We start from the raw sequence: 19,476 nt of genomic DNA on the forward strand, positions 1-19,476 counted from the left end.
GTATTCTGTTCTTCTCTGTGCCTTCACACTTCTCTCACTGCCTGGCTTCCAGCATGTGTTTATGATGTCTCTAGAATCGAGTCAAGCGGAGAAGAAAAGATGCCCATGAGCTAGACAGCGGCCAGGAGGGGGCAGTCCCTGGACCTCCAGACAATTGTGGATAAATTTCCACATTTCTTCCACTGCTGCTCAGAACTTTGCCAGTGGGAAAGAAGACTTACAGGTCCTGGAAACCTCAGTGACCCTGGGACCCAGGCAACACTCACCTCTGTTTCCTGTTTGGCAAAACCCTTCCATTCTCCTATCCCTAACGCTCTTTTATCTGTGCCTTGGTATCAGCTTATTTGGAAAGGGCCTCCATACTAGCCTTATAACCTCAGCAGAACTTAGGCACCAGATCAATTAGCCAGGAATAGGCAGAGCTTCCACCTTTTAAACGAGACTTCTTGCACTGCCTTCGCTTCCTAACAGCTCTCCTCCTTCAGTATGTTGAAGATCATTTATTTGTAAAGTACTAGATTTCATCACAGCTGCTCTGTGTTGCTCCTGTTCGGGCCAGTGAAGATGCACCTGTAACTGAAGTGTTTGGACAGCTTCTCAGTGCGAGGTGGAGTCAGGACAGTGAGCCTGGGTCAGGCCCCGTGACAGGATCTAGCCTAGCCTCCAGGTTGGTTTTCTTGGGAAGCATCTAGGCCACCAGGATTGCCTTCTGGAGGCAGACCCTAGGCTTTCCTGGCAGTTGGTAGAAGCAAGGGCAGTGGGCTCGCCTGACTGCAGCTCTGCCTGTGGCCGAGGCCCTTTTTGCCCGACTCCTCAGTTCCCACAGGTTTGTGTCTGGCCTTCTCCCAGGGGTGCAGCACCCTAATGTGCCGTCTGAAGCCCTTTCTTCTCCCCACAGCTAGCATGCCCACCAGTGAGACTGAATCTGTGAACACAGAGAATGTGAGTGGCGAAGGCGAGACCAAGGGCTGCTGCAGAAGTCTCTGGTGAGTGTGGAGGTACTTGCTGCCCCAGCTCTCCTTTCATCTCTGAGGAACTTAGGAGGAGCAGACATCCCCAGGCTGCAGTGGTGCCCCCAGGGGCTGTGGCCTTAGGTGCACAAAGCGGGTGGGCTCCCTCCCACCCTTCAACTCCCTTCTTCCTGTGCAAGGCCCCACAGTGTTCCTCAGGCCTCTTCCTGTGAGTAATCCCTGCCGAGGTGAAGCCGGGAAGTGTGCAGTTAACCCAGCAACCTGCTGTGTCCACTAGGTGCTGGTGGAAAAGAAGAGGCGCAGCCAAGACGGGCCCCTCTGGGTGCCGGCGGTGGGGGTAAAGGCTGAATTCTCCTTCCGGTCGGGTTTGGCATCCGTGCTTTGGAGAAAGAGCTTGAATGGCAGAGCTGCTGACTAGAATGTGCCACCCACCTAAGGTTTTCTTTGCCCAGGGTCAGGGGGGCCCTTCCCTCCTCTCCTCACAGCACCTCTGTAACGGGCCCCGCACCACCCTTTCTAATCCTGGATGATACCATCCCGTTAATACCGAGGGGCTCTTTTCTAGAGGATTCTGGCTGCAGCAATGGGAGGACCACAGTGCAGCATGTGGCTTTGGCAAGCCCCATGCTGTTTTGTTTTGGCTGCTTCCTGCTTGTTTTCTGTAGGTCTTACGTCTGTAGACTACAGGTGTAGACTTTAAGTGTACTCTATCTTATTCTTGGCAGTTTCATAAAAATGATGTATAATGGCAGAGAGCAGAGTTTATGAAATGATGTAGCCTCTGTTCTCCTTTACAACAGCAGCAGGAGATGCTGGTGTTGAGATGAATGGCTGAGCTACAGGGAAGAGAGACCCTTCTGGCTTCAGATTGGGGTGGCAAGAGAAGAACCTCCCACCCCCACCCCAGCAGCAATACCTGTCTCTGGGGCTGGGAAGGGAATGTAGCTAAGCACCTTCTCTTGCCTGGGCCTTGATGGTCCTGAGCCTGCCTGCCTTGCCCTGGTGGCACCTTGACTTCTGCTCTACTTTTAACCCTGCTGGCCTCCTGCAGCCCTTGCAGATGCCAAGGTCGGGCTTCCATGCATGGCTTTTACCACATTGCTGCAGAAGCCAAGGGGGAGTGTGTGCTCAAGCCTTCCCAGTGTGAATCTTAATATGTTTTTCTTTTCTTGCAGTCAAGCCATCTCAAAATCCAAACTCAGGTCAGTATCCTCTATTTTTTTCTTTAGCCTGTATTTTGCATTCTTACTATTACATAGACTTACTCTAAACTTAAGTTTTACTTCATGAATTGCAATGTGGACATTGAGTTTTACTCAGTCCATTAAACATTACACCTGCCTCAGGGGAGCAGATAGCAGGAACAGCTTTTACAAATCATAAGGACACAGTAATGAACAAACATTGGGCTGGGAGTTTAGCTCAGCAGCACAAGCGCCTGCCTGGCAAGTGCAAGGTTATGAGTTTGATCCCTGGAACCAACAATAAGTAAATATGTAAATAAAAGATAAGGTAATGAACAATGTCTTGCCTCTCAATTAATCTTTCAGTCATTTTTCTAAGACAGATACTTCTTGTTTCTTGTCACTTTTTGGCTATACTGCAAAATACAAAAATCAACCAAAAAAATCTTTCCATGGAAAAGAGTCAAGAAGGTATTATTAATACTCACTTTGTTGATCTTAATGTAGATTCCATCTTCATTTTGTAAAGCTAATTGAACTATATGCTTATGCATTTCCATGTAAATGTGATTTTTTAATTAAAATCATTTCACGGCTATATACAACAGACACTAAACTAAATATTAAACCCAAAACTATAAAACTTCTAGGAGAAAATCTCTATAACCTTGGTTAAGGCAGTTTTCTTAAAATACAGTTCTCAGTCCACAAATCATAACAGAAAAATTTGATATATTCTCATCAAAATTAAAACTTTTACTTTTATTTTATTATAAAATAAAAAGATAAGCTTCAGGCTTAGATAAAAATACTTGCAAACCATATTGGATAAAAGACTGGTATTTATAATGTATAAGGAATAATGTATAAAAGTAACATGAAGAATAAGAAAACAATTCAGTTAAAACAGCAACAGAAGAATGGCTCCAAAGAAAAGATATGAATGGTAAATAAGCACATGAATTGACAGTTGGTCATTAGGAAAATACAAACAATAAAATTGCAGATATCGCTACGTGATTGTAAGAACATGTCAAATTTAAATACTTGAAAATGCCAACTTCTGTGGTGATGCTGATCAATAGCTAATGTTGGTTGTGTTAAAACTATTTTTAAAAAAATTGTTGGTTTCTTAAAAAGTTTATGTGTACATCTGTCATATGGCCTAGCAACCCCACTTTTATTAATATAAGAGAATTGAAGATATATGCCTAGGTAAAATTTTTACCTGAATGTTTATAGCAGCTTTATTTATAATTGCTCCTAACTGAACATAAACCAAATGCCCATCAGTGGTGGATGGGCAGACAAATTATGGTTTATCCATATATGGAAATAGTACTAGCAATGGTAGAATTGATTGATTATCTTCCCCATTTTCCAGCCGAGAACATCGAGGCTCAGAAAAGCATGCTGCTTTTTCTTGCCCAGTTTGTGCGTGAATAGCAGAGTTAGTACCTTCCAACCCACGGCCCCTTTACAAGAGTAGCAGGAGATGAATTTCAGAAGTACTTTTGATGAGTAAGAGAAGCCTGTCTCAAAAGGCTGTATCTTATATGATTCTGTTTATTGTGGCATCTTGGATGACTCAAAACAGTAGGAACAACAAACAAATCCATGGCCATTGGGCCGGGGAGTAGAGTGGTAGATTGATTACCAAGGCTGAAAAGGAACTTTTTTGAGTAATGAAAATGTTCTTGATGTGTATACCCCAAAGACTAAATTTCACCATATATGAATTACATTCAAACCTGACTTTTTAAAAATGTAAAACCTCTTCTGCAGTTCAGTGTTGCCAGGGAGCATGGAAACACCTTTATAATCTGACCCCTGGATCACCCTCTGCTCAGCTTGTGGTGCCCGTCCTGTGTCCCCACTATGCTGGACTGTTCTTGGTTTCAGAGGTGCTAGTCCTCTCCTCCCCACTGAACGTTTAGTGCTTTTCGCAATGTCGTTTCTTGTGGCTGGACTGGCCTTCCACCTACCTCTGGAGTAATTCTTGTTCATCTAGCCCAAATCTCTGCTTTTCAGAGAAGCCTTCTTTAACATAAAGAGCATTTGTAGTTTCCTTCTGGCTCCTGCACCTGCATCTTGGATGAGCACTTGGTGTGGATTTGTAATTGTCTTTTACTACAACCCTGTGTGCTTTTTAGTGGCAGAGATGATAGGACTGTGCCTTTCTCATCTCCATCTGTGTAGCGCTGGGTGCATCGTGCCCTGGCACACTGGGCTCCTGAGAGAACAGGCCTGACCAGCTGGGCACTGAGAACCCAGCAAGGGGCAAGATGTGGATTCTAGGAGATAGGACGCTGAGGTCCCCTAGACATAAGAGACGCTTGTGCCTTGTCACCATAGTACAGGAGAGACTGCACTGCATCCAAGGCTGGGCCTTTTCAGGTCAGAACACTCTATGTACTGAATTATGCCTCCCATGAGAGCCCTAGCTATGAAATCTCAGTGTCCTCTGTAGTTTTTTGTCACAGTCATTACGTTTCTGCTGCTTTTTAATTACCAATTGCACAGCAAGATCAATAATAAAATATACCTTGCTTGATCCAAGTCTTGGTAAGGATGTGGCCCAACTCTTTCTTTGCATACTTAAAAAAAAAAAAAAAAAGCATAGCTACATGGCTGAGTCAGCCAAAGCTGCAGGGCTGCAGCTGGGACACAACTTGGAGTCCCCTTGAGTCAGGCCCCTAAAGGAAGTGCCCATTCCTGTTCCTGATGCAGCATGGCCCAGAGGAGCTGACTTCTCCCTGGGATCCAAGTTCTCAGCACGTGTCATGAGACACTTCCCTGTGGCAGGGGAGGTTTTCCATGAAGAGGCCAAAGGAGGAAATCTCCCTAGTGACAAACAGGAACTGAAGGTAGGCAGGGGACATACTACTTGTCTGTTTGGCTCAGCTCATTTTATTTCTGTGAAAACATGATTCAATATTGGTTCTTCTCCTAAAGGTGTATTTTGAGGATTACTAGTTATAAAGGGCACCTGATGACTCAGTCTGAAGACTCATGTCCTACTCAGCTTTGACAATAGCCAGGCTCCAGAAAAACTTCAGAGTTTGAAGAAAGGGTCAGAAGGTTTCCTAAAAAGAAAGTGATGGTCTTAAAGCACTTTGCTGCTCAATGGATTCCACATGGTGACTGAGATGCTGTGAGAGATGCGTGTCTAAGCTAAGTGGCTCCCCACCAATGCCACTGCAGATTCATGTACCATCTGGCAGCGCATGAGCCGTGTGTGTATGCAGGTGCAGTTTTGGATCTGCACAAGATTCTGTGAAGATCTGTATCTTCTAACCCACTCGAAGACTGCATCAGAATGACAGATGATTCTGGAGTTATTTGTAGCTATAGGGAAGAAATTGAGCCTGACCAAGTCAATATTATACTTTTAAAAAACTGTTAAGGCCAACATAAGTTATGTTATGAAGTCTGTTCATTTCTGTGCTGTTAGTTCACATTTTCCTTCCTGAGCCCACACCCCAGTTCGTTCCTCTACAGGGAATGGCTGATTCCTTCTAGTAAGGTTTATTGGACTTTGAGATGCTGTATCTGTCATCGAGGGAGTAATGGTTGCTTATCTTTCAGCCGACGCTGGCGTCGCTGGAACAGATTCAGCCGTAGAAGATGTCGGGCTGCTGTGAAGTCTGTCACGTTTTACTGGCTGGTTATTGTCCTGGTGTTTCTCAACACATTAACCATTTCCTCTGAGCACTACAATCAGCCCGACTGGTTGACACAGATTCAAGGTACGAGCAGAAGCCATCCTCTTTTTGTTCTACACTAGAGATCCCTGTGGCGAACTGCTCTATTGTCGGTGGATGTGGAGTGAAGAATCAGAGCATTGCTAGTGGGGACTATCTTGGAAGATGCTGGGGCCATCCCGATTCAGGCAAGCCCTGGAGCAGGGGTGCATTGTGTGCTGTATGGTGTAGCACACTGACGTCAGTGAATGCCAGGCATCTTGTTGTCCTAACCCTGAGACAGTCTAAGGTTGAGGAGCCTTTGAAGGACCATCTCCTTACCCTGTTGGAAGCTGTACCTTCCCCTTAGTATTTTCAACTTAGTTTGGTTCCTTTACTTTGAAGACTCACAAGTGTGATGTGGGGCATTGTTCCAGAGATAGCTTATTCTGCATTTGACAGTTTTGAGCTCTTGGGAAGTCTTTTCCTACATGTATTTCCTCTACCTCTTGAGCCTGTTGGTATTTTTTCCCTCATATTAAATATGATATTGGTAAGTAACCACTATCATGGTGCTATGGAGAACAAACATGGATTTTTGTGTATGTGTTGTGTGTGTGATTGAAAGAAAAAAGCATAATATGATGGTCTAAATGCAGAACCATAGTGCTTGAAATCTCCAGAGATTATATGATAAGGTACCTGTGCCCATTTTACAGTCAGCAAAACTGAGGCCCAGAGAAATCAAATAACTTTTCCAGATTTGTACATCTAGGTAGCAGCAGTACCAGAACCAGAACCTAACAGAGAAACAGACCATCTGCGTTAATGCCATATTTCTGTCATGGGTACAGTGGCAAAGAAAGGAACAAGTCACGGATTATTTCCTGTGGGGATTGATGAGAGAGAGAGAGAGATGCCAAAGGAAAGGGGAGGCTGAGTGCCTTGCGCACGGAGACCCTGAGGATGGGCGCCCCTTTTCTTTCCAGATATTGCCAACAAAGTCCTCTTGGCCCTGTTCACCTGTGAGATGCTGATAAAAATGTACAGTCTGGGTCTCCAGGCATATTTCGTGTCTCTTTTCAATCGGTTCGACTGCTTCGTGGTATGTGGTGGGATTACCGAAACCATCTTGGTGGAGCTGGAAATCATGTCTCCTCTGGGGATTTCTGTGTTTCGGTGTGTACGCCTCTTAAGAATCTTCAAAGTGACCAGGTAAGGAAACGGAAGCCTGCTGCAGGTGCTTTAGAGCAGGAGTTGGCGAGCAGTCCTAGCCCTGGCTAGGTGAAGGTCTGCTCTGTGCTGAATGGGACTCAACTCACACCCTCGTCTTGACTTGTAGGCACTGGACTTCTCTGAGCAACTTGGTGGCATCCTTGTTAAACTCCATGAAGTCCATCGCTTCACTGTTGCTTTTGCTTTTTCTGTTCATTATCATCTTTTCCTTGCTTGGGATGCAGCTGTTTGGCGGCAAGTTTAATTTCGATGAAACGCAAACCAAGCGAAGCACTTTTGACAACTTTCCCCAAGCGCTTCTGACAGTGTTCCAGGTGAGTCCTTCCCCACCCAGGCAGGGGAGCGTGCTGCTGAATGCCCGTCCTCCTGTGCACTTAAAGCTCAGGAAAACAGAAGGATTCTGTTTTTGTTAATCATCTGTTTAATAATACTTCGATAAATTTTGCACCATGCAAGTTAATTTACTTTGCATCCTCCTCAGCTAGCTATTTAACACGATGTAATTTCTAATATTACTAGCTCTATTAAAAAATAGTAAACCAAAAAGTTTTGATTTTGTAAAGTTTCTATGGAACAGATTGTAAAATCTTCATGTTCCTTGCTAATTTTTTATAGCAGACAGTTTATAATTCAGTTATGATAGATTTATGCAAAGAAGTAAAATGGGAAGCCCGATACTCTGGTGCATAGTCAGAGGAGTCAGGGTGAGCGCTGGAACAGCCTTCTGCCTGCTCTGTCCTCCCTGCTTGAGGTGGTGAGGACACACAGTTTTTTGTGTGTGTGCTGTGAGTCAAACTCACAGTCTCATGCTCACCAGGCAGGCGCTGAGCTGTGCTGCTGAGCTACGTTCCCAGCCCAACACAGCCCCCGTGGGTGCCGAGTTGGAAGGGAGCAGGAGTTCGACAGCTGGATGCTGGCACTCCAAGCACAGCGCCCCTCCACCTGTCCGATTCTGAGCTGCGCATGTCGTCTCCTCCTGTGTAAGGGCTGTGAGCATGTGAGGCTGCTGCACAGACAGGGAGGTGTGGCAGGAAGGACAGGGGATGTGTGTGTGGATTCTGTGGGGGCTCTTTCTGTTCCCAGCTCAGTCACCTTAGAGAAGCCACTTACCCTTTTCTGAAGGAACAGAGATTGGAAGAAATGATCTGTAAACTTCTTTCTTGTATGGTCATTGAAGTGGTTAAAATTACTGCTTTAGGCCATGACTTTGTTTTTGAATTATGCTTAAAATTTGGTTCCTGGTCAGTCATTCATTTTTCTGATTTCTTTCAGAAATTTGTTTCTTTTTTACCCCCCTTTTTTGTAATGCATGCCTATGGCACAAGATTTAAGGATCAACAAAAGAATACGAAATGACAGTTCTGCCCTCTAGCCACTGACTTCTTCTAGGAGGCAACTATCATTAAACATTTTTGTGTACTCTCAAATATATATATTTGCTCATAGTGGTAACTACGTCTGGCCACCTGCCTATGAGTGAATTACACAGATGGAAGTCACTCCACGTACCGTTTTGCATTTTTAATCACTTTCAAGTGTCCTTGCTGGATGCGGTGGTACACACCTGTAGTCCTAGCACCCAGGAGGCTGAGGCAGGATTATAGCAAGTTTGAGGTCAGCCTGGACCACGTAATGAGTTCAAGCCCAACTGGAACTACACACCAAGACCCTGGCTCATAAAACCAGAAAAATTTTTTAAATTAAAATAAAGAAAAAGATGTCCTTAGATGCCTTCTGCTTGGTCTATAAAAAGGCTGCTTCTTTCTTTTAAATGGTGCATATATTCGATGGTTTGGATTGCCACAATTTATTTTTTTTCTTTTTTTTTCCTTTTTTTTAAAATTTTATTTAAGGAGAAAAGAAAAAAAAGAGAAGGGGTACAAGTTATACAGATTTACAGAAAAAAAAATGAACAGTAGGAAATCACTAGTTAATGGATTACATATTGTCATCTTAGAAATAATTGTTCAAGTCACAAAATTAAAGCTTGTAAAGTGGACATTCCATCAATGATACTGCAAACAGTTCTGTTGATTGATCCAATAAAACTCTGTGATATCATTTTCTATCTTATACACTTAAATATACATGCAGTTATATAGTTTGGAGCACTTTCTTTTCCTGTCTTTTGTACCATGGCTATTACACATTTTGGGTTTCATTGCTCCCACGGTTCTTATTACTTTTTTGGAAGAGAGTAAAACCAAATGTGACATAACAGAACAGAATCGGTCAAGTCAAAAGGGCGATTGCCACAATTTATGTACGCAGTCCTTTACTGGATATTTAGTTGTGTCCAGTACAAGGTCATATAAACAGGGTTCCACTCAGTGATCTTGAACAAATGGGACACGTGTGTGAGATTAGATTGCAGGACAGATTTCCCCCAAGTGGAATTGCCAGTCAAAAGGTGGTCCTCACCTTTGTCGCCAAAATGCCCTCCGTACAGTTATTTTAATTCACTGGCAATCAGCACTGCAGAGGCTGCCCATTGCCTCCCTCCCTTTCACCAGGTGGGTGTTCAAACTTAGTAGCTGTCACTGTCTGACAGGTAAACATGGCATCTCATTGCAGCTTTCCGGGGTGATGAAGAGTGTCTTTTCGAAAGAGCCACTCAAAGCTCCCTATCTGTGAATGCCTCTATCTTTTCTAATCACTCGCCCATGTTGCTATTTGATTGTGAGTCATAACAATTTGATTTTAAAATCTCTAGTTCCAGTAGAGATAAAGGAGCCCTCTTCCTGTGGAAGGTAGTGCTTTTATAAATTGCTATCCACTTTCACCTGATTCTATCTTAAGATTGTCTGAATTCTCCATTATCACAAATAGAAAAGATGAATTTCTTTCCGTAAACTTGGAAGACATTTAGAATTCCTTGCTTCTAAAAACCCACAGATACAGTCCTCTGTTTCCACAGTTATTTAGCTGTGTGGAGTACAATGCAGCAGTTAAAAGAATGAGATGAACTTACTGATACAGGGGGGTCTCCAGGGAATTTTGCTGAACAGGGAAATAAACAGTTGCAGAAGATTACTTACTGTATGACAGATGTTATGCTTCAAATATTAGAAGACACCACTGCCTCTTCTCTTGAGACGTGCATATATGCATGTAACGTCCCAGTGAGACACATGCCAGCATTGTGCACCCTGGGGAGGGGACAAAAACTGGGCTAGGGTGTTGTAAAAAAGTGCAAAGATTTTTTTTACTAGAAGAATTAACTCATCTATTTATGTAATTCAAAATAATGTTTTGAAAGTTCTGCGGGATAACACTGAATTTACTCAGCGCTAACTGGTGTGGGAGAAGTAACCTACACCAGATGTAGGGAGCCCTGAGGTGCTGTCAGGGAGCAGCTGTGAGCTGTGACTCTTCCTGCTGTCTGATGGTGGTTTCGGCATCTTAGATTCTGACTGGCGAAGACTGGAACGCTGTGATGTACGATGGCATCATGGCATACGGAGGCCCGTCCTCTTCAGGAATGATTGTCTGCATCTACTTCATCATCCTCTTCATCTGTGGTAACTGTATCCTTTGGGTCCACCAGGGGCTTCGTCGTCATTGTTGTCATTATTGTCGTTGTCTTGGTTTTTGTCTCGCTGATTTCCCCTGTGGGAATGGTGGTAGGAGGGGAATGCTTTTATCTCAGTAGCTCAACACAGTCCCTCCCTCCCTCCCTCCCCCCTCCCTTCCTTCCTTCCTTCCTTCCTTCCTTCCTTCCTTCCTTCCTTCCTTCCTTCCTTCCTTCCTTCCTTCCTTCCTTCCTTCCTTCCTTCCTTCCTTCCTTCCTTCCGTGGGACTGTCCTGGGGGCAGCATAGTATAACCCGAGGCCTGGCAGGCTTTGAGATGTGCAGGCTGCTGGGGAGACAGCATATGTGTACCAGTCATTCTGCTTGGCATCGTGCCTCCCATGCATGAAGTGACAGGTCCTCAGGAGTAGCTTCGGGCAAAGGCAGGTGTCGTTGAAAGGTAAGGACTGCATCTTTGTCACTGAAGGCCAGGACTTTGTCACTTAAGGCCACTTAAGGTAAGGACTGCATCTTTCTCACTTCATGGCCAATATGAAGACATCTTCAATAACCTGCTCTGCACTCCCATGAAGCTAATTTTACTTTGCCAACTCTTACATCCACCTTCTAACTTTTATATCCTTCCGTGTAACTTTTCTGACTTGTTTTACTCTTCTTCCCTGCTGAGAGCACTCGTTAATTCAAGACTTCTGATCTTGGCCATCAGGTCTATTTATTTACCTTGGTCAGATTTTTCATGATCCTATTATCTTTGGTTTTATTTATTTTGTATTAGGACCAAGAGTGCAGGCACTCCCCACCTAGCATGCAGTATGGCATGCAAAGCACCTTAATAAATGTTGGGATGAATGAGCAATTCTTGAAACTTAGGAAGATTCTCTCTTTGTTTTACCTTTCCAATTGAAAGAGTTCTAATTCAAGAGTCTCAGATTCCTCTAGCTGTTTTCCCTGTAATCTTCTTTGGTGAATTTTTTGAGTATGGACAGCCTAGTACAAAGCTGCTCTGTATTCCTGAAGACCGATCTCTTACGCCATGAGATTTCTGTGAAAACCCTCATCTCAGCAAGTATACATTCTGCTAATCTCTTGACTCATTTCTGATTGAGTCAATTCTAGTTCTCCAGGAAGCCACCTCTGCTGTGTGTCTTGCCTAGAAGCCACTGAGCTCATCAGGTTTTTTTCCCATCTCTAACTTCCCTGTCTCCAATGCTAGATGATAGCTTCTTGTGTCAAGAATCCTCCTTGTCACAGTCACATTTCTTAGGATGGGACAGGATCCTGCACATAGGTGGCTTTTGTTGAATGTTTCTTAAATGAGTGGTCAAGATTTTCTCTTTCTCTCTGTTCCTGATCAACTGTTTGGGCCACAAACTTGCAGAGAAGTGTTCCCCCAGCTACTTCTCTTGAGTTCCATGTTGACTTTATCGGTAGCTCTTGTCACTATCTAAGATACCTAAGGAGTTGTTTATATTCTGTGTCCCCATCTAGAATAGAGGCTCCACTTTGTCATGTTTCCCCACTGGGTCCTGTGTACCTAGAACAGGGCCTGGCACATCAGAGCTGCTTTGTAGAGGTTTTTGAATGAATTCCAGAGCACACTGAGGTTGAGGAGGGCCTGGATAATGCCCCCAAAGGTATATGATGGGTTTTTGCTCTTGGAAATGATCTGTTATAAGACTTTCCTGTGATTTATTTGTCCATTATTTCTTCCACTACCAAAAGTTCAGTATCACTGCGGGGCTAGAGAGGTGGTTATTTCTTTGTTGACAGGTACATAGTGACTCTGATCTAAGCCATCATTAACTCATGCCCGACAGATGTGTCCTTAAAATGAGTAACCTAGCCATTTCCATAACCCAGGAAATTGTTTCCTTCAGCTCATCTCATTGCAGGTTCAGTTAAAAATTAGCACAGCATGTCAAAGGCAATTTGAAAGTCTTAATATAATTTACTCATGTTTCTGTCCTCTTTAGAGTCTTGAATAGAATTAGTCAAGTGCAATACCCCCCTCCCCAGAGATCTCACTCTTAATCCCCTGTTAGGTTTGTCTGTTCAGCACCCCGCTTGAGATTCATATTGCCCAGGATGTTTGCAGCTTTTGTCTCAGGAACTCTGGCCTCCCATAATTCTGCCTACAGGTGGCTGCATGTCAAAGAGAGAGATTTCATCGTAGCATGAGGTCTTCTCATTTATTCACCTCTGACCCCTGTATATTTCAAAACTATTCTTAATGCAGTTGCATAAGAAACAGCCATCTCCTAATTTGAGAAGCTTCATCAAGATGCTTTTAAAAATTTTTAAGGAAAACACACATATGTCATAGAGACAGCCAAAAGAAACCTGAAAACTTGTTCACTTAACCCTCTACTATTTGTAAAAATAGTTCCAGCCATAGTAATCAAAGGTCTAGTCATGATTGGATTGTTGAGAAGATAGCACCATCTCACAGGAGGTTCTCTTCAGTCAGTGTTTGTAGAGGGAAGAAATGAATCACAGGCCTTGAAGGCTATTTAGGAAGAAAATGTCTGATACTGTTTTATGTGACAGGATCATCATTGAATAATATGTGGCCTCTGAGGGAGTCAGGTTTGAAAAGCATAGCCTGAGTCTGTGTTTTGTGGTATGTGTCTAAAACAAAACAAAGCAAACACAGAGTACTTTTTAATTCTACCATATGTGTGCATAGATTGCTGCGTACAGTGTCTGTCAGCCATAGATTTATAGATGTATTGAAACACACAAGCAAGAAATGTTGCCATTTACAGGTTTTCAGTGAATATTACTTTCACCTCTTTTCAGTCTTACACAGGTTTCTGGGTGTTGTGTTGGGTTTTGTTTTGTTTTACTTTGTTTCGTTTTAAAGCAGGGCTTTAGTCCTCTACTTTTACAAGGACAGTCATCTGCCACCAACCTCCCAGAACACAGAGGAGTGTGACATTTCCATTGTGAACCCGACATAATTATGTTCAGAAATGTGTTGTTCCCTTAAAGTTTTCAAATTAGATATTCTACTGAATGTCTTCTTGGCCATTGCTGTAGACAACTTGGCTGATGCTGAAAGTTTGAACACTGCCCAAAAAGAAGAAGCCGAAGAAAAAGAAAGGAAAAAGATTGCCAGGTAACCCTATTTCCACCTGCAGTATTTTCCCAGAGGTGCAGAAGGAGCCCAGTGGCCCAGGAGACCTGGTGTGCCCTCAGGAGTGCTTCTCAGGAGCTGCAGTCTCATATTGCTGCTTTGCAGTGATTGTGGGTGACCATGTGGTACGCACCAAAGAGGGAGGGACTCTTGGACTGAAGCCAGACCCTTGGCTCTCAGCCCCATAGCTGAGAATGGACGTGCTTAAAGAATCACTGCAGTTCGTTTTGGTGTCATAAAATAAATGATGCATTCAATGCTGATTAGCTCTTGGATGAGAATTTTAATAAGGTGATCTGTTTAATGAATCCATTGCATTAGATGAACAGGAAGCTCTGAGTTTGGATTGTGCTGTGCTTTTGCTGTTAGTGTTGTTCCCAATTAAGTCCCATCCTCATTGGGGCTCTGCTGATTCAGAATCTTGATTAGCACTTTTATATGTAGTCATATGGTTACTTGGTTTCTTGTATTCTTTTCTCTTCAGAAAAGAGAGCCTAGAAAATAAAAAGAACAACAAACCTGAAGTCAACCAAATAGCCAACAGTGACAACAAGGTATTTCTTCTGAAATAACCTTTCTCTGTTTCAAAGTGATTCTGTTGGTATCTCTATAGATATGCCACTTACACTGTGGAACTGGCGTTTTTAAAAAATATTTTTGTATAGAAAGTAGAGCATATCCTGTAGCTGCTGGCTTCCCAGGGATATTCTGATTGGATTTCATTGGAGAGTTGGCTGTTAACCCTCATTTTAGCAGAGAAGCAAGATGATAACTGTTTGACCAGTTTAGCCATTTAATTTGATCGTATTAGAGTTGTGTTGTCAGATCTTGACCTGTGGTAAAGATCATGTTAGCATCTTCTGAATGGTATTAAAATCAAAATTTTTAGTAGATGTCTGTTCCAGAGGTGACCCCAGGATCAAGTGGTCTGGGAAGTCTCAGGGTACACTGTCTTTATCACTTCCTTGTTGTTGAGACACAGTCCCTGACACCCACAGCTTAAAGGAAGAGAGGTTATTTTGGCTCACAGTCGCAGAAACTTCAGTCCATGGTCAGCAGTCCATGAGGAAGCTGCTTAAATCTGGTAGCCAGGAAACAAAGAGAGAAGGGAGGAGCCAGGGAGGGAGTCACACCCTTACAGCAGGACCCTGGGGACCCACCTCTTGTGAACACTTCATCTCCTAGCATTACACTTACTCACTGAACTCATGAGTGGCTGGACCACTGGTGAATCCAGAGCGGCCCCATGGTGCAGTCCTCTTCCAGAAGCCCCACCTCTCCACACACAAGGCTCTAGGGCAGTGGTGGGGAACTTGCAGCATGCAAGCCGCAGTGGCTATTTGTGTCATTCACACCTCTGTAATGTCCATCACCACTGCTTTAGAGGGACATGCTAGATCTAAATTATGACAGACTGCACCCCACCTATGACAGCATTTCATTCATTTGTTGGACGTCAAGGTAATAAATACTGAGAGGTGATCACATGTCAGAAACTAGGAGTTTAGGAATGAAGATCAACAAAGTCCCAGCCTCAGTCTAGGGGGAAGCAGGAATGTTACTGTGGTTATCACGTAGTGTGTGTGATTCCCTGGGAGAGCACAAGGGCAGATGAGTGGGCTGTGCCCAGTAGTCCTGCCTGAGTCAGTGTTGTATCTCCTGTTGCCCTTGGGCCTTCTGTCTGAAGCAGAGTCACTGTCTGCCTGTCCCTCCTCCTCACACACTTGGGAGGGGAATTTCCTGCTCAGTGCTAAGGGCAGGTTGGCCCTTCACTTTGGCTTTCTGAAGTGTGTACAAGTCAGCCTCTCCCTCCTGCAAAGATGTCTCTATTTTTTAGGTTACAATTGATGACTATCGAGAAGAGGATGAAGACAAGGACCCTTACCCACCTTGTGATGTTCCGGGTATGGTGGTGATGGCCAGAGATGGGCTCTCAGCTCATGAATAATGTGGCTTTGCTACCACTTTGTGACTTGCTGCTGACTCTGTGGCTGGCTGACCCAACTGGGGTCATGCTGGGCTACTGAAGCCACCATGGCCCCTGGGCCAGTTGCTATATGGACCAATTAGCTCCATTTTTTCCTATGGTCCAGAAAGTATATATAACTCAAATTCCAGGTGATGGGGAGGGAAAGTGTGGGTGGAACAGGATGGGCCCACCTGTTGCTGGGAAGCCTCTCTAGGAAACTAATTGTTAACACTCACCTGATACTTGCACATTTGATGGACGTTTTTATTGGCTAATGAAGTGGGACTGTGGGATTGACAGACCCAGGGACTGCTTGTCTGTGACTCGAAGTCCCACATACAAATTTTGAGATTAGAGTTAAGCAAGGAGGTAACTGGGGAAACAAACAGGTGGTGGGAGAATGGCAGTGAGACCTTCACCGCTCCCACCTTGTCTGTGTACAGATGGTACCTTGTCGTGCCTGCAGCTAAATGCACTCCTTAGACAGGGGTGCATCCTTGCCACCTTGTCCCCAGACTGAAACTGTTTTAAAGAGTCTAGGAAGGTTTTGATTAGTGTAAGCTGGAAGCTGATGTTCAAGTTTAAGTAAACGAGGATAATAATTAAAACACACATGTTGTCCTTATTTCATCTGTAAGAAAATTGTTTCATTTAAAGTAGGTGAAGAGGAAGAAGAGGAGGAGGAGGATGAACCTGAAGTTCCTGCTGGTCCTCGTCCTCGTAGAATCTCAGAGTTGAACATGAAGGAGAAAATCGCCCCCATCCCTGAAGGGAGCGCTTTCTTCATTCTTAGCAAGACCAACCCGTAAATACTCCTTTCTACCCCTATCACTGCTGCCTGTCTGAGGTGACCCTGTAGGTTGCCTGTGGGTGGCTGGGCTGGAGTGAGAGGAAGCGGGGCACAGTGTGCTTCTGAACCCAATTGTTCCCTGTGTACCACTCCACCAAGCCCTTCTGTCTCCCCTCAGGCCTATTCCTGCCTTCCACCATCAGCCTTTCTGTGCCTGTGGGCATGTGGCCAGGTCCTTAGGGGAGTGCTGTTCTAGATTTTCCTCCTCCCACAACCCCTACATAGGAACAGCAGTGGAGGAATATCTGTGACCACCAAGATACCCCACCGAGTTGGAAGCCACTGCCTTGGTGTTGTGTGCTTGGTCATGCCTTGGACACTTTCTTAATGAGTGGATCCTAAGCTGCTTTGCTGGATGTGCGTTTCATGATCAGCTTTTACATGGCACCCTATAGTCAGATCCACTTAGGGGATCTTTTTTGCCTGTGAAGTTTTATGATGACAAAGTGATACTGAAGTGGTATTTTTTAGGTTGTAAGTTCTGTGATATACCCCAGGAGACATAGCATTTCTCATGGTAAAGTGGTAAGGAACACAGTAATGACTCACGAGTACTGTAAGTGGAAGAAGTACATTTATTAACTGGGTTCTGGGTCTTAATCATGTGAGATTAAGTGAGCCACCAAAGGAATTAGTGGCTCCTGGAGAGGTTTCTGAATTGCAAAAGTAGTTCTTGGCTGTCAGGGAGAATATTGTATAATTTGCAGGACCCAGAGAGATCCAGGTCTGAAGCCAAATGTTGGAGTCCTTGAGACATGACTATCTGATGATCATTTTTGTAGCTTATCATTGTTTGGATGTCCTTAAAACAAAACAAAAACAAACAGAGAAAGGTGGACTGGGGATTTAGCTTAGCGGCATAAGTGCCTGCCTGGCAAGCGCAAGGTTGTGAATTCAGTACAAAAAAACAAAGAAAGAAAAAGAGTTATTGGATTAATGTTCTTGAAACCTGCAGTTCACCAAGTATATAGATGTTGAAAGAATGGATGGACTTGTCCCCCAAAGTCACAAGCACCAGTCCTCATTGGAAGGTCTCCGCAGACTCTAGTAATAACTTGTAAGGCCTCCAGAAGGCATTTAGCATTGAGCAGCCATGAACAGAACTGAATCTTCTTACAAAGTTGATACCAGCTTTAAAGATGAGAAGAATATGTTCAAAAGAAAAACTCTATTCTATAGGCAGAACAAAACAGCAACAACAAAACAAAAGCCCTTTTAAATCCTAAAGTCAAATATTGACGATAAGGACAGTCACTGACTGCCCTTCCCCATGGCACCTCAGGGGCAGCAGGAGAGATTCTAGTGACCCAGGGAGCCACTGGTAGGATGCAGCCCCAGGAGTACTGGACACAGCTTCCCAGGATGCTGTGAGATCTGCATCACATGGTGCAAGGAGACCCTTGCATGTTACCAGTGGTAATGTAGCTCAATTCCCTAAGGATTGCATGCTGTGCAGCAGCTCTAACATTCAACATGTTAACGAAATCTGTGGGCAGTAGGAGATCTCACTGACCCTCACTTAACTGTGGTTCCTGTTTTCATACATGCCGCACCCACCTTGCAGTATGAGAAAGGAATTTATCCATTCTCTGTGTTTAAATAAGAACTTTAGACAAATTAATTTTGGCAAAGTATGAACAAGGAGTGATTCACAAGTCAGGTGGTCCTAAGCATGGTAAAAGGTTCAGAGAGTGAGGATGTACAGTATGGGCCCACAACATTTATGGGCAGGAAACGGAAGTCAGGGACAGAGACAGCTTCTAGGCAATAGCGTGGCCTGTGCCACCTGCTGTGGTTCACAGAGACTAAGCTGTTTGTTATTTGAGCTCCTCCAAAGATTGAGTCCCAGTTAGTTTGCTTACTAAGTTAGGTCATAGCTGGTTAGGTAGGGATTCAAGGTATAGAGTCACAATCAGGCCAAATTCAGTTTGACAGTCCCCTTCTTAAGGAAAGGATGATAAACTCTCAGGCATCATGTTGTAATGGAAAAATTTCAGTGTCAAACAGATCTAGGCTGCAAATCCACCCCAGTCCTTAGACACTCTGTCACCTTTAAGTTCTTTCATATTCATAAACCTCAGTTTCCCCCTCCTCTGATGGGCAGCAGCTTCCCCTGCCTGAGGAGTAGATGACACAGTGTCTGTGCAGCTTCTGACCCACAGCTGGTCACTCTGTGGGTCCACAGGGCCTCCTGGTGGTGGGCTTTGTGGAGGAAATGGTGGCATCACTCCGATCTGCCTGGTTGGGGGGCACCCATGGCCTTGCAAACAACTGACCTCCCTGCGGGGTCTTGCCCTGCGGGGGCCCAACACACTCGGACCCTTGTCTGGGCTGTGTCCATGCAGCAGCTTTTCTCCACAGGATCCGTGTGGGCTGCCACAAGCTCATTAACCACCACATCTTCACCAACCTCATCCTCGTCTTCATCATGCTGAGTAGTGCCGCACTGGCCGCCGAGGATCCCATCCGCAGCCACTCCTTCCGGAACACTGTAAGCCTCAGAGACAGAGGAGGTGGGTGGGGCTCCCTCCAAGGTCAGCACTGGCCTCTGCTGGACAGAGGCCTCCTGGAGAAGAGGGTCTGCAGGGCCCTCCCAGCTAGAGCTAGGGCAGACCTCTAGCTCATTTGGAAATCTTCACGTTTCCAGATTGTGAGTGCCAGAGATCTTGTTTTATCTGGGCAAGTTGCAATAGAATTATTTATTTTGGACTTCATTTAAAATCCTCGGCAGTAACTTATAATGTATGCAGGGACATAGCTTCTCCTCTCTGCTCCTTGCTGCTGACATTTTGGTTGCTCTTCCTCTCTCCCTATCAGAAGCACAGTTACACCTATTTTGAGATTTAGGCCTCCAGGGAGCATAGAGCAGAAAGAAGGTGAAACCGAGTCCAGGTATGCAGCAAGCCCAGGAGCTCT

The 19,476-nt window shown here is 44.5% G+C and overlaps 1 protein-coding gene across 21 annotated transcripts in view; it reads left to right on the plus strand.

Annotated features, from left to right (window-relative positions):
• Positions 1-19,476, plus strand: part of Cacna1d (calcium voltage-gated channel subunit alpha1 D) — a 358,933-nt gene that overhangs the window by 269,830 nt on the left and 69,627 nt on the right. For 13 of the 21 annotated variants that reach the window (XR_010050123.1, XR_010050124.1, XM_063257272.1 and 10 more), the window contains 12 exons: positions 899-986; positions 1,249-1,308; positions 2,147-2,173; positions 5,744-5,904; positions 6,828-7,053; positions 7,181-7,388; positions 10,481-10,601; positions 13,609-13,723; positions 14,226-14,295; positions 15,579-15,645; positions 16,368-16,515; positions 18,922-19,051. Coding sequence is in view for 19 of the 21 variants with exons in the window: in XM_063257272.1 (XP_063113342.1) it covers positions 899-986; positions 1,249-1,308; positions 2,147-2,173; positions 5,744-5,904; positions 6,828-7,053; positions 7,181-7,388; positions 10,481-10,601; positions 13,609-13,723; positions 14,226-14,295; positions 15,579-15,645; positions 16,368-16,515; positions 18,922-19,051 (1,421 nt within the window). In the remaining 2 variants the exon portion in view is untranslated. The remainder of the gene's footprint in view (positions 1-898; positions 987-1,248; positions 1,309-2,146; positions 2,174-5,743; positions 5,905-6,827; positions 7,054-7,180; positions 7,389-10,480; positions 10,602-13,608; positions 13,724-14,225; positions 14,296-15,578; positions 15,646-16,367; positions 16,516-18,921; positions 19,052-19,476) is intronic. The other 8 variants (XM_063257278.1, XM_063257264.1, XM_063257270.1 and 5 more) reach the window with 1 other exon arrangement.

The sequence above is a fragment of the Cavia porcellus genome, unplaced genomic scaffold (genome assembly GCF_034190915.1).
Source record: "Cavia porcellus strain 051 isolate PalLab524CR breed Dunkin Hartley unplaced genomic scaffold, mCavPor4.1 scaffold_10, whole genome shotgun sequence".
Lineage (NCBI taxonomy): Eukaryota > Metazoa > Chordata > Mammalia > Rodentia > Caviidae > Cavia > Cavia porcellus.